The 14,459-nt window shown below is 43.3% G+C and overlaps 1 protein-coding gene and 1 long non-coding RNA gene across 6 annotated transcripts in view; one reads left to right on the top strand and one right to left on the bottom strand.

The window, feature by feature from the left end:
- Nucleotides 1-13,198, top strand: part of LOC142499222 (uncharacterized) — a 32,859-nt gene extending 19,661 nt beyond the window's left edge. Inside the window, exons 4-5 of the long non-coding RNA XR_012802633.1 lie at nt 12,345-12,447; nt 13,110-13,198. This is a non-coding gene — a long non-coding RNA (uncharacterized LOC142499222). The remainder of the gene's footprint in view (nt 1-12,344; nt 12,448-13,109) is intronic.
- CAPN12 (calpain 12) overlaps nt 1-14,459 on the bottom strand; it is a 50,644-nt gene that overhangs the window by 21,976 nt on the left and 14,209 nt on the right. For all 5 annotated transcript variants that reach the window (XM_075608261.1, XM_075608262.1, XM_075608263.1 and 2 more), the window contains 6 exons: nt 13,901-14,072; nt 12,017-12,088; nt 11,800-11,885; nt 6,487-6,558; nt 6,133-6,299; nt 3,917-4,074 (listed from right to left, as the gene is read on the bottom strand). In XM_075608261.1, the coding sequence (XP_075464376.1) occupies nt 3,917-4,074; nt 6,133-6,299; nt 6,487-6,558; nt 11,800-11,885; nt 12,017-12,088; nt 13,901-14,072 (727 nt within the window). The remainder of the gene's footprint in view (nt 1-3,916; nt 4,075-6,132; nt 6,300-6,486; nt 6,559-11,799; nt 11,886-12,016; nt 12,089-13,900; nt 14,073-14,459) is intronic.

Raw genomic sequence — 14,459 nt, 5'->3', positions numbered from 1 at the left:
CCTTCCTCCAGTTGTGGAATATGGAGGAGGTGATTACGGTGCCAGCATTTTACTCGGCCCTCACTGTCTCTTATATGATAGACTGGAAGACCCGGCATCTGTGATTCGACTTCAAAGACTCCGTCACGCCAGCGGTCAGACAGTTTGTGTTTGCCGGGGGACTCCTAGATTTCGGAGTAGAACAGCATCGCCAAGACGAATCTCCCAATGACGGACCCTATGATCATAACGTCTTTTATTATCAGCGTTCAACCGAGAAGACGCTTTCTCGGCTAACCGAACAAACAAAAAAAGTTATCTATTGGCGCTTTAATCTATTACTAAATGGTAAATAAGTGACTTATAATAAGTGCTTAAATAATAGTGAAAATTCAAACTCTTAAGGTGAATATGTGATATAGTGAATAAATATATAAAAATAAGGTGCAGCTTCAACCCTTCATGTAGATTGCTTTTCCTCAATCCAAAAGTGTCAGGTATCCAGGATGTTTGTGGGGAGTGCAGATATATATGTGGAAAGAAAAACATAAGCAAAATACATCTCGGTGTAAGCTGCTGTTTCGGGATAAAAGATACCTTTATGTACATGTGTACTTTGGGAAATTTGTAAGTACTGTACAAATTTCTCTGTATTCTACTAAAAACTCACTGAATATCCAGTTGTTTGAAAGGAATGTTTGCACTATTTTGCTTGTGTTTTTCTTTCCACATATATCTGCGCTCCCCAGAAACATCCTGGATACCTTCTCGGCTAACCGGTAAGCGTTTTGCAGATTGTCTTGTAGCCGTTGGACGTATCTGAAGTGCGTCATGTTGGGTACTCCATCGGTAGATACCCTCAGACGTATATCCACCGAAAGTCGCGCTTCTCGCCCGAACATCAAGAAATAAGGAGTGAACCCTGTGGACTCATGGCGGGTGCAATTGTAGGCATGCACCAAAGATTCTACATGCTTACTCCATTCGCTCTTCTGAGATCCTTTTAACGTGCCGAGCATGTCCAGGAGGGACCTGTTGAATCTCTCCGGTAAGGCATCTCCCTCTGGGTGGTATGGGGTGGTTCGAGACTTAGTAATATTTAGTAGTTTGAGCAGCTCCTTAATGAAATTACTTTCGAAGTCCCGACCTTGGTCCGAATGCAGACGGTTTGGCAGTCCGTAATGGATAAAGTATCGCTCCCATAGTATTTTAGCCATTGTGATGACTTTCTGATCCTTGGTGGGGAAGGCCTGAGTGTAGCGAGTATAATGATCCGTGATGACCAACACATTACCGATGCCTCGGGTATCAGGTTCAATACACAGAAAATCCATACACACCAAGTCCATGGGACCTGAGCTTTTCAGATGAGCCATGGTGGCGGCTCTGGTAGGGAGGGTCTTGCGTTGTATGCATCGGGAGCACCGATGACAGTGTCACTCCACTGATTCACGCATTCGAGGCCAGAAGAACCGATCTCGCACCAACCTAAAGGTCTTTTCTATGCCCAGATTGCCATGTTCATCGTGTAAGGCTTTCAGGACCAGATATTGTAAGTTTCGGGGTAGAACCAATTGTTTCCTCTCTGGATGGTCATGGTATTGTACCACCCGGTAGAGTAGACCGTTGTCCAACTTGAATTTATCAGCTTCTCACATGAGTATGGCCACAAGGGCGCTGGGAGCACGCTTCAGCATGTCACGTTTGTTTTTCTGCACAGCCTGGCAGATAAGGCCCGCTAAGGGTCCCTTACCTGATATTGTATCATTCCACAAGATAATTTTATCTGGGGTGACGTTCATCCCATTGGGGTCACAGTAGGCAGCAGGTAGAGCTTTGGATTGACATCCCAAAGAATCCACGACACATAATTCAGAGAAGGCCACTTTATTCCCTACAATAGCCGCCATGTTGCACATGGCTCGCATTCCTGGCCCAGGAATCTCTTCCCAAATGTCATCATCCGGAGTGGCCTCTAGTCCTGGTCTTCTGGATAGGGCATCAGCGCCGATGTTTAGAGGCCCAGGCTTGTACTTCAAGGTGAACATGTAGTTTGAGAGTGCCGCTAGCCATCGATGGCCTATAGCGTCCAGTTTGGTGGTCGTCGTTATGTATGTCAATGGATTATTGTCTGTACGTACTTCAAAGGTGACCCCATACAGGTAGTCATGGAGTTTATCCACAGTTGCCCACTTAAGGGTGAGAAATTCCAGCTTATGGACGGGATAGTTCTGTTCGCTGGGGGTTAAACTGCGGCTGACATAGGCCACTGGTCGGAGACCGGCCGGATATTTCTGGTGTAGTACTGCTCCTAGCCTGTTGAGGCTTGCATCCACATGAAGGACGTGGGGTCATTTGGGATCGGCGTAAGCGAGAATGGGTGTTTCTGTCAAATATTTCTTTAGATCAAAGAATGCTTGTTCACAGGTGTCTGTCCACTTGTCGTCGAACGGCAACCGCGCAGAGGTGGCAGGTCGCCCCGTGTCTTCTGGACATATCTTGAGAAGATTGTTAAGGACTTTGGTTTTGCTGGAATACCCTTCTACAAAACGGCGGTATTAGCCGCAGAATCCTAGGAATGAGCATAGCTCCATGACATTTCCAGGTCTTGGCCATTCCATAACAGATGCAATTTTGGCGGGGTCCATGGCTATCCCCTCGGTGGGTACTATATGTCCCACGTAGGTCACCGAGGTATGGCAGAATCGACATTTATCCAAGGATAACTTCAAACCCTCTGGCCCCAGTCGATCCAACACCTTCATTAACCATGCCTCATGTTCTTCCAAAGTCTTGCCAAAGACAATGATATCATCCAGATAGACGAGACATTCCCGGGGGTTCATGTCTCCGATTGTCTTTTCTTTCAACCGCTGGAACATTGCTGGAGCTCCACAAATGCCTTGGGGCATGCGAGTGAATTGGTAGAAGCCAAGGGGGCATACGAAATCTGTCTTCTCCTGGTCTTCTGCACTCATATGCACCTGATAGTACCTAGATCTCAAGTCCAATACACTGAACCACTGACTTCCCGACAGCGCATTGAGAATTTCTTCAATTCGTGGAAGGGTATACTGATCAGGTATGGTACGGTTGTTCAGGGTCCGGTAATCGACACACAATCGCACCGACCCATTCTTCTTCCGCACCACCACAATCGGCGACGCGTAGGGGCTACGGGATTCGGTCACATTGCCCGCCGCTTCCATCTCTCGTAACACATCTCTCACATCCTCCACATCTCGAGGGGCGATACGACGCAAAAGAGAAATAAAATCCTAGCTCATCTGAGCTCTAACTATACCGTTTATACCCTATCTGCTGTTGGATGGCTTGCTCACTTGCCAACTAAATAAACATATGGTATGGCGTAAAAAAACGGTAAGCAACTTTACTTTGCTGTATTCAGACTCCCCATCTGAGCCTCCAGATGTCAATCCAGGCTCTTAGGTGGAGAGAGCACATCTGAGACAGCACCAGGCAGCTTTAAATACCTGCGCCTTTAATGATCAGAGCAGGTGAGAGAAACCACAGCTCAGCACAAACCCTGGCCTGGAATCCTCACCTACTAGTTTCAGTTATATTGAAACTGCAGAGTGGAGAAATGGCCCACCCTGCTTTCCGAGTGCTACCCCCCAGGTACTTCTTAGCACAACGTGAAAATACACCTAGTGATCTACTCATTTATATAGAACATTTCCCTGGGGCTGTCACACTAGATAAATTGACACAGGCTGTCCATGTCAGCCTCATCTTTTTACAGGGTGGAAATGCAATTAGTCTTTTTGTAACATTAACTTGATATATAGACTACGCTGTTTTAATGTCTGAAAAAGAGGGCTCCTGAAAGCTGATCCTTTGCACTTCACTTATACATGGAAACCAGTTGTAGCCAACCAATCGTATCTGGATAGAGAGACATAATACACTATGTTACCTGGAATATGTGACATGCTACATGGGTATCTCCAGCTCTCTGCAGCCTCTGGTGTTTCAGCATCACAGCCACAATGAAGCTGCAGGTCTGGCTGGAATCAAAGGGATCATCATCCTCTAGGAGGGTCAGAGAGAACTGAGGGTTCATCCAGTAATGATCTGTGGGCATCAGAGACAAAAGGAACATAATCATTCATGGGTTCTGATTTGTTTCTCACACAACAGGGTGGTGTTAGACAGAAGGGATCTAAAGGATACGAGGTCTGTCCCTCCTAAAGCAGGGTGGTGACACAGTGACACAGAGAGGAGGGATTTATGGGACATGACATCTGTCCCTACCTCAGCAGGATGATACAGACATATTGGACTATTGGATATGGAGGCTGTCCCTCCCACTGCATGGTGATAACGTGACAGAGATATAAGGGATCTATGGGACATGAGGTAGGTCCCTCCTGTAATAAGGTGACACACAGCAGAGATCTATGGGACATGGCTGTGATGGCAGGGGCAGCATGACATGCCCAAATAAAGTCTAAAGTTGTTTCTGCCAGTCAAGATGGCGACCCACTGAAAGGGTTAAGGTGCCAACGAACCCTGGTAATATCTAACTTGGATTATGCATCTCTGACTGTATGTGTTTATACAGTTTTAAATGTATCTGAGTGGCTCGCTATGCCTGGGCCAGTAAAAATGGCTAAGTAGCTAGAATACAATGAGTGAGAGGGCTAGCCTTTACGTGGGGTCAGGGGCAGTGTTAAGGGACAATGGGAGACTTTACGCTCCAAGGCCGGAGCATTGTTCTCTCCCCGGCAGTGAGGTATCTAACCCTGTGGGAGGTATGGAACTGAATTCATGGACTGGGGTTTGGGTTCTAGCCCTATCGTCATGGTTCCCATTGGTCAGTTCTAATTTCTGAAATTCCCAGGCCCTGCCCCTCATGGGCCATCCTAAGTCACTGGCTCCACCCCCTCTCCTGGTTAGTTAATTCTGGACACCCCCCTTGCTCCTGATCAGCTCTGCGGAGTAATGACCTCCTGTAACAGGGCCTTAACCCCTGTCTAAGAGGGCTTCAATAGAAAGTCTTTATTGGTCAGAGGAATCCAGCAGGGAGCTGGTTAATTGCAGCTGGAGACAATTAACCAGTCTCCATCTGGCTCATCAGACAGGTAGAAAAACCTCCTGCTTCAACTGCAGGGGAGATCTCTTGAGCACAGAGGGACTGCGTTGCCAGAAAGAGACCCACAGAAACATTGTCTTGAGCATAGAAGGTCTGTGCTGCCAGCATAACACCATGAAATCAAACCCTCTACATCCAGGACGCAGTGGACCCTGGAACCCGCCAGAAGGTGGCCCCTCCAACAGACATGACACAGAGACTGTAAGAAAGAGCCCACTGCTTAAAGGTACCTTTTTGGACATTGAAGTCATAGGTTGGTAATAGGCCTATCCTCCCAGCCCTGCAGATAGGGACATGGAAAGTGAGTTAGCCCTTACAAAGGGAAAGGATGTTTATTTATTTGTGTGCTTCTTTAAAATGTATTGCTTAAAGCTACGGGCTGACTAAAATCCATGGTTTATTTTTCCAAAATATTTCTCCCTGGTTGTACCTCTGCACATGTTTCTTACACCTTAGCTGATCGATTGGCACCCGGTTCTCCATGTTTCCAAATGGAGGCCGTGAAAGTATAGAAACCAATTCCGATCAGAGCTTCAACGTTGATCTCGGTGTCTAGAGACCAACTGCATCGAAATCACTGCATCCAGGGTCACTCAACCCTAGTTACTGAGATTGTGGAAAAAAATTATTGAGGCTGCAACCAGGGTAAACTAGCTTTGGTAGCGCCCTGCATCTAACGTGTTAGGAGTCCCCCATATTCTCAGTTTAGGCGAGTTATTGCTGTGTTTTGCTTGTTGCATTTACCTGTTGGCTGTGGTCAAAATAAACCTTTGTATAAACTCTGCGTTCTGCCTGGAGTTTGCGATCCCAAGTAGCTCTCAACCCCAACCATGACAATAGCGTCTGTCCCTCCCATCACAGAGTGACACATTGACACAGACAGAATTGATCAATGGGACACGGAGTCTGTCCCTCTCATGATAAGGTGACACATTGACACAGACAGATGGAACCTACAGGCCATGAAGTCTTTTCTACTCACTGCAGGATGACAGAGACACAGACAGAAAGGCCCAATCGTTCCTGCAGTGATTTACCAATGCAGGCAATGCTTCCCCCTGCTGACAGCCCTTTCACCCAGCGTCCCTCGTAGGTTACACATTCCCAAGGTCTTGCTGCCTGCCCAACTCGCGACAGACTCTGAGGTCCCAAGTGACATGTCTCCAGGAGCTGGAAATTGTTCTGAAAGTCTTCCACCGCCATCCTGCAAAGAGGAGAATTATTGGATACTGGAGCAATATGTTGGAGCATGAGGGAGGAGCAGAGGGAGGATAGGTTACAGTATCAATGTGTTGCAAAAAATGTAGGTAGTTAGAGAAGAAATATCTTGCAGACAGGCAGGGCTCCAGGTGACCAATAATTTTTTGGCATACTTAGAAATATAGTTTTACCAAAACTCTCCATCCTCCAGGATTACAACCTCTGATTTATGGGCATCCATCACACTTTGCCACTCTGTCCCTCTGTAAAATAAGAAGAAATAGCTGAGGAACCCTGCATTTTCCCCATCCCTATCTCGAAGATGAGGGGAACGCAAAACCAGAAAATAAAAAGAAGTACAATATTGTGTAATATTATTTAGGTAATGTGTAACAATACAAATACTCATGAGTCTCTAACATGCTCACTCACATGGCCCAAAATGGTACAAGGACATATAGGGTATAAACCCCTGATGGAATCTCCTTTTCTGATCTTGTAATCCCCCATGGAATGAAGTATTTTGAATGTGGCACGTATTTCTCCGGAATAGAAAGTGAGAGCAATAATGGTGCAGAGCGTAATTAAAAGTTTAATACTTTATCAAAACATCTCGTAAATGTACACTTACAATATCAGAGCTCTTTATTGCAATAAGTAGATTGGTATGGGTAAACAGAGACTTGTTCTCCTCGGGAATAGATTCTCACCGCTGTTGCCGAGATGTTCCGGTGCTGTCAGCTGATTACGACACTAGGGTCTCCTTGGATCTCTCATGGACTAGCATGATGACGTCTCCCTCCTCCAATTAGTAACGGTTGGGTTTGTGAAAGTTTTGCGAAAACTGATACTAAAACGGTTCTTTTTAAGCAAAGAAGCACAAAGTAGAGATATAGCTTTGCAGAAGAGTCAAACATCAGCCAGCTCAGTTATGAATAGTATAGGGAGCAGTGAAAGAATTTATACACTCCAAATTAAAAATGAAATCGTCTTTTTATCCCAGTTTCTGTGAAGGGCAATACCTAGAAGTTTTTCTAACTTGATTCAAAGGGACTTTGAGATGATTATAAATTATAATTTAACAATGGTGGAGAAAGCCGCATTAAAAGAGTTAATGAATGACGAAGCACTAACAATTAAACAAGCAGATAAAGGAGGGTGTAGTGGTTATGGATACCAGATATTATAAACAAGAAACAAGTAGAATTTTGGGCGATCCCAATACATATATAAAATTGGATAAAGACCCTACAAATTATTTCTTAGAACAGTTACACATGTTTCCATCCAAAGGTAAATCTTATGGCATCCTAAGAGATGATGAATTTAAATATGTTTGGAGGAGCAACCCGATTATACCTGTATTTTATTTCTTGCCAAAGAATTATAAAGATGTACACAAATCTCCAGGAAGACCGATCATCTCAGGTATCAATTCGCTCACAGCGAACCTTTCTGAGTACATCGATATATATCTGCAAAAATATGTGGTTGGCCTGAAGTCACATTTAAGAGACACTATGCAAGTGTTAGACATGCTAGATAAACTGAACTGGGATAAGGGCTATTATTTGGTCACTTCTGATGTTACGTCATTATACACCTAGATTAATCATGACCAAGGCTGCAAGGCTATACGTAGAGTTTTAGATAGTGATCCCAATTTACCACAGAGACAAGCTACTTTTTTAATAGGCAGTAATAATTTGATTTTAAAACAATTACTTTTGATTTAATGGGGAATTCTTTTTACAAAATTGTGGCACAGCCATGGGGCCAGGTTCGCACCGAGTTATGCTAATTTATTTATGAAAACCTTGGAGTTGGACCATATGATCCAACAATCCCTTTGGTGTGAACCTAGTCCTTTGGAAAAGATACATCAATGTTATATTATTTGTTGAGGGGAATGTCGAGGAACTGAATCTATTTTTACAGCATATTAATAACAACGATTTACATCTCAAATTGATCAAGAAATCAAATTTTTAGACTTGGTGCTTTATATAGAGAACAATAGAATTAATACAAGAACATTTTTTTTTAAATCGGTAGATTCAAATAATTATATATTAAAATCAAGTTGTAATCATCCAAGATGGATTTCAAACATTCAGTTTGGATAATTAAAATGTATCAGGAGGAATTGTTCAGTTGGGGCTACATATCTCAACCAAGCAGAATTACTTCAATCAATATTTTTAGAAAGAAACTATAATATGGATATAATTTAGGCAGCTATAATTAAGACTGATTCAGTTAAAAGAGAAGAACTTCTGACACCCAAACCAGGCACGTTGACAAATAATAATTCCCAAACTGCATTTGTGACTAAATATAATAGAAAAGCAACACATGCACACACAAACATATATATATTGAACATCACAAGCATCAGGGGTAATAACAGGAAAAAATGCTCATTTTTTTCCTGTTATTATCCCTGATGCTTGTGATGTTCAATTAAACCTTTTTGTATTTAACAACATTTTGTGAGTGCTGCGGACTCTTTGCATTTTTGTTCTGTCTATTTTTGCTACTGGATGGTGGGATGGTGATCCTGGTTGCACTGCAAGCACCCCGACTGAAAATATTTTTTTTTACCCTTACCCACTTAGAGCGCCCTAAACTTTTTTGTGTGTTTATATATATATACACACACACACACACACAAACACACACACACATATATATATATATATATATATATATATATATATATATATAAACAACAAGAAAAGAAAGCGCCCGATCCTAGTGCAGCATGAAAAAATACAATTTAATAAAAATAAATGAACCAACAAATGCGAACTCACAAACAAAGGATAAATGAAAGCATGTAATGAGTATACTCATTCGCCAACCGCCCACGATGTGCCTGTGTTGCGTGCCTTCTCTCAGTCTATGTAGTATCAGCTCCTCCGAACCGACATCCAGCAGGGGATACAGGAAAGATGTCCACGTGGTGACCCGGAAGTCCTCCTCACTGTGAGTGCAATCCGGATGTGAGGATTGTGGTCCGTGACCCCGCAATGCAGGGGCTGATCGGAGAAGTCTTTAAGCAATACCAGAGGCAGTCCGTGGTACAGTGGGCAGTGGGATAGAATGAATGGTAAACACAATGTGGCAGCAGCTAAAAAACGCTCTTCCCTACGCGTTTCTTCACACTGATGAAATCACTTAGTGTGAAGAAACGCGTAGGGAAGAGCGTTTTTTAGCTGCTGCCACATTGTGTTTACCATTCATTCTATCCCACTGCCCACTGTACCACGGACTGCCTCTGGTATTGCTTAGAGACTTCTCCGATCAGCCCCTGCATTGCGGGGTCACGGACCACAATCCTCACATCTGGATTGCACTCACAGTGAGGAGGACTTCCGGGTCACCACGTGGAGACCTTTCCTGTATCCCCTGCTGGATGTCGGTTCGGAGGAGCTGATACTACATAGACTGAGAGAAGGCACGCAACACAGGCACATCGTGGGCGGTTGGCAAATGAGTATACTCATTACATGCTTTCATTTATCCTTTGTTTGTGAGTTCGCATTTGTTGGTTCATTTATTTTTATTAAATTGTATTTTTTCATGCTGCACTAGGATCGGGTGCTTTCTTTTCTTGTTGTTCACAGATTTCTTGGAGTTCGTTGGTTCTTGTGGAGAGCAGCCAGATCCTAGCATGGACCCTCAGTTTGGTTGATTTATATTTTTTTTATATTTTTTTTCCATTTTTGTATTTTTCATATTTTTTTTATATATTTTTATTTTTTTCACATATCAGTATCATTTTTGTTTTTTTTCATTCATCATCCATTCCATATTGTTCAGGAGGGATTCATTAGTGTAGCAGTTTAAATCACCCACATTTGTCATTTATTATAATTGTTTGTTCACTGGCATATATGTATACTTTTATTTAAGCAGCTTTTTAACATTGGCACTTAGCCTTTCATTTTAACATAATGTATGTAATTTTATAGTGTGAGTCAATCAGTCAATATATTGTGTTGCTCTCTTCTTGTCAGTCACCTCTAATATATCTATTCTATATACCTCTATTGGTATTAGTGAGTTTACACCTGAGGAGCGCAGTCTATTTTTTGTTTGTAATATATATATATATATATATATATATATATATATATATATATATATATATATATATATATATATATATACATACATATATATATATATACATACATACATATAAACACACACAAGCACTGGCACGTTATGAAAATTATGCTTATTGATAATATGATTTTTATGGTTGGACGCTACTTTTTCACCATGCACTTCACTGGAACATTATTGGTTCTTTTATTTGTAATATACTGCTATATGTATTTTATTTTCCAGATGGATTAAAAACATTCTAATATAATTGTCAGTTTCACTGTACGTTTTTAGTTTATGGAGTTGTAGGTAGATTTGTTAATATTTGTTTTAATTGTTTATATAATAATGTGTAATATGTATTTTTGAACGCCTTTCCTGTTTGAAAAGTGCGTTATTTTGGACTTTTAAGTGACATACGCAAAGTCACCATTGAAGATTACCACTTTCATTCACAATCAAAGCCTGATAGGTTTATGTACAATTCAGTATTACTAATGTATTACCTTAATTGAAATACGACACCATGATTAGAAGAAACAAAGTATAAAAGAGTCCGTTCAGTGTTACGGTAGAAGATTAGTGACGAAGCATGTAGAGAAACGCGTTGAGTCATCAGCCAGCAGTTACCAATTAGAGGCGGGAGACATCACGCTAGTCAACATGAGATCCAAAGTGACGTCTGAGTCGTGATCAGCTGACGGCACCGGAACATCTCAGCAGCGGCGGTGAAAATCTGTTCCCGAGCAGTGAGAACCAGTATCCATTTACCCATACCTACCTACTTATTGCTTTAAAGACATTTATAGACATTTATAATGATAAAATCCTTTCTGTGATTGCAGCAGAAAGGCTGGTGATATCAGGAACTCCTCTCAGGTTACACACTGTGTTCACAATCACTGAAGTTCCCTTGGTTGAAAGTGAACTACACAGTCCCAATAGCCTTGAATAAGTCTTTGCAGCACAGGCAGGAGAATAAAATGTCCTTACTTTAGACAGACAGGGAGATCTGTTCAGAGACCCTCACCCTACCGGTTTCGTCTGTGAAAGACTTCATCTGGGGCATGCAGTTCTGCTGCAATCACAGAAAGGATGATATCCTTACATGCCTGTTTATTTCAGCTACATTATCATATCTCGTCCTGGATTCTTATAAGGATATTCTACGTATTTATCCCACAGGTGTTAGACATTTAACCACCTGTTGTCTCTGATTTGCGCCTTTTGTATTTTGTCTTTATATATTTATAAATATATATATATATATATATATATATATATATATATATATATACACACACACGTTTTAAGTTATGGTGAGCACCATGCATAGTTGTGACTGCGAGAATGGAGCAGAATCTCAGCAACATCCTGATGACACTCACCCATCCCTCCAAGGCCCAGCCCACTCTGTGTGTCCCCAGGGATTACGTACTCGGAGCAGACATACAGATCCCTCTAATGTCTGAATCTGTGAGGAGAGACAGAGGTCACAGACTGCAATGCATCACAGGACCCTCTAGTAGCCAAGGGTTCAAAAGATGGATCTCTCGGTCCTTTAAACGTTCACAACATTCCCACCACCTCTCCCAATCTTCTTACCTCACTGGTACCAGTCACAGAGTACATGTGATGACATAGAATCCCCATCGAGTTTCTTGTCTCAAGGTCACCCTGCAGGGAAGACACGTCATTAGTTAGTGTTGTAGGTTCTATAATTGAGAGTATAACTGGACGTCCTTTGGATTTAGGGTGGGGTTTTCTAGGATAGATTATGATGGTCACAGTGTTGGGGTAGGAGAATGGTTATATCAGTGATTCCCAACCAGGGTTCCGCGGAACAGTCCCAGTTCCACCTATCCTCCCGCACTCACTGCAGCCCGCGATGGCTTTCCTGGCTTTCCCCCTGGCTCTCCTCTCTCCTCCTCAGGAGCACGCTCTAGCAGTCTGGCACCTACTTCTATAGAGCGCGTGCCGTTATCGCCACCTCAAGCCTTCTGCCTGCTGCTGCCTTCTGCCCGCCGCCGCCTGAGGTAGGCATATGGGACGGGAGAGGGAGATCTTGGCTTTGCTTGTGTTCTCGGGGGGAGGGTAATCCGTGGTGGCTACTGCTGGTGTGCTCTGGGTGTGTGGGGGGGGGGGGGATAGAGGGTAATCCATGGTGGCTGCTGCTTTGCTTGTGAGCTACGGGGGGGGGATGATGTGAGATGTGGGGGGGGATGATGTGAGATGTGGGGGGGGATGTGAGGTGCAGGGTGTGTGATGTGATATGGAGGGTGGGTGAGGTTAGATGCAGGGGGGTGATGTGTGATGCAGGGGGGGGGGATGTGAGATGCAGAGGGGGTGATGTGAGATGCAGAGGGGGTGATGTGAGATGCAGGTGGGGGGGATGTGAGATGCAGAGGGGGTGATGTGAGATGCAGGGTGGGTGATGTGAGATGCAGAGGGGGTGATGTGAGATGCAGGGTGGGTGATGTGAGATGCAGGGTGGGTGATGTGAGATGCAGGGTGGGTGATGTGAGATGCAGGGGGGGTGATGTGTGATGCAGGGGGGTATATGAGGATGATGATGATAAAGATAATTAAGGTTTTTGTTTTTTTATAATTATATTAAACCAAAATCATTACAAAATATATAAAGATTGTTTATTTAAAACTATAAGTTGATGATTATTTATTAATCCTACTGCTTTAGGCCTGTTATATACAGCATGCGGCCGTGCAGCCGCGCGTGCCTATTCGCGTTCACATGCCGCATGCTTTTCCTGTCTATAGAGCCGGGAGCTGCAGGTAATGTATATGTGTGTGTATGTGTGTGTGTATGTGTGAGTATATGTGTGTGCATGGGTTGTGTGAGTGAAAGGAAGTCCTAAATAAGATTTTTTAAAGAAAAAAAAAGTTTAATAAATATATATTTTTTAAATTCTGCAATCATTTACACACACACACACACACACACACACACACACACACACACACACACACACACACACACACACACACACACACACACACACCATACAAACACACACACCCATACAAGCGCACATCCACGCATACATACATACATACACACACATACATACATTTGAGCGCAGGCAGCGGCGGGAAAAGATGATTTTCCTCATCTTCGCCGCTGTCTGTCGGCTCCCCTCTCCCTGCCGTGCGTGAGCGCGGCCCTTGTATAGAAAGGCTGACTGACATCAGCAAACTAAAATTTCGCACGCGCCCGGCACTATAGAACGTGCCTTACACGTCTATTTTGGGATTTACCCCTGTCGAACCTAATATGTGTCATCCAGATAGGGGTTCCCCGAAATTTTACAAAATACTTAAAAAGGTTCCTCGAAAAAAAAAATGTTGGGAATCACTGGGTTATATGGACAGTGTTATGTGAGGTCCTCTGTGAATTAGGGGTGGTGTGAGTGGGTCACTGTTAGGTCAGTGTTTGCTGTCTTTGTGGATCATTATGAACAGTCCTCTCACCTGTGTATTCCCACAGCAGATTAAGGCTCCTCTCTGCAACAGATGACTCAGGTTTCTCCATAGCTCTAATGAGGGACCACCACTGTCACAGCTTTGTACTACTCCCCCGGTCATATCCACCAAGGCCTCCCCAGCAAAGCCCAGCTGTAGAGCAGCGTATCCCCCCTTCAGCCTGCAAGTGATAACCACATTATACCATTAACCCCCTGTACTAATGAAACAACTCATAACAGCCCAACATAACCCAATCCTAACGAGATACCCCCATGAAATCCATCATATACCAGAACTAAGGAGAATATGCTGCAATTAACTTTTAGACAAAATGCAGGCAGTAGTGCAAAAGAACGAAAATGTAATTTTCTGTAAGGAGAGTTTGAGTGAGTGTAGGATTCATCTGTGTGTGTTGTGAGGGTTCGGGGTGAGGGGGGGGGGTATAGTGAGGGCTTTTCCAATACATGTAGGGGTCGCACACATGAATGCTCTAATCTTGGAGGATCCCCCATGTGAGTGCTGTGTGTTTGTGAGGGTCTCTCATGTGAGTTCTCTGTGTGTCAGG

The sequence above is a fragment of the Ascaphus truei genome, chromosome 7, assembly GCF_040206685.1.
Source record: "Ascaphus truei isolate aAscTru1 chromosome 7, aAscTru1.hap1, whole genome shotgun sequence".
NCBI lineage: Eukaryota > Metazoa > Chordata > Amphibia > Anura > Ascaphidae > Ascaphus > Ascaphus truei.
Note: the sequence above shows the minus strand (reverse complement) of the source record. Positions and strands in the feature narration are given on the sequence as shown.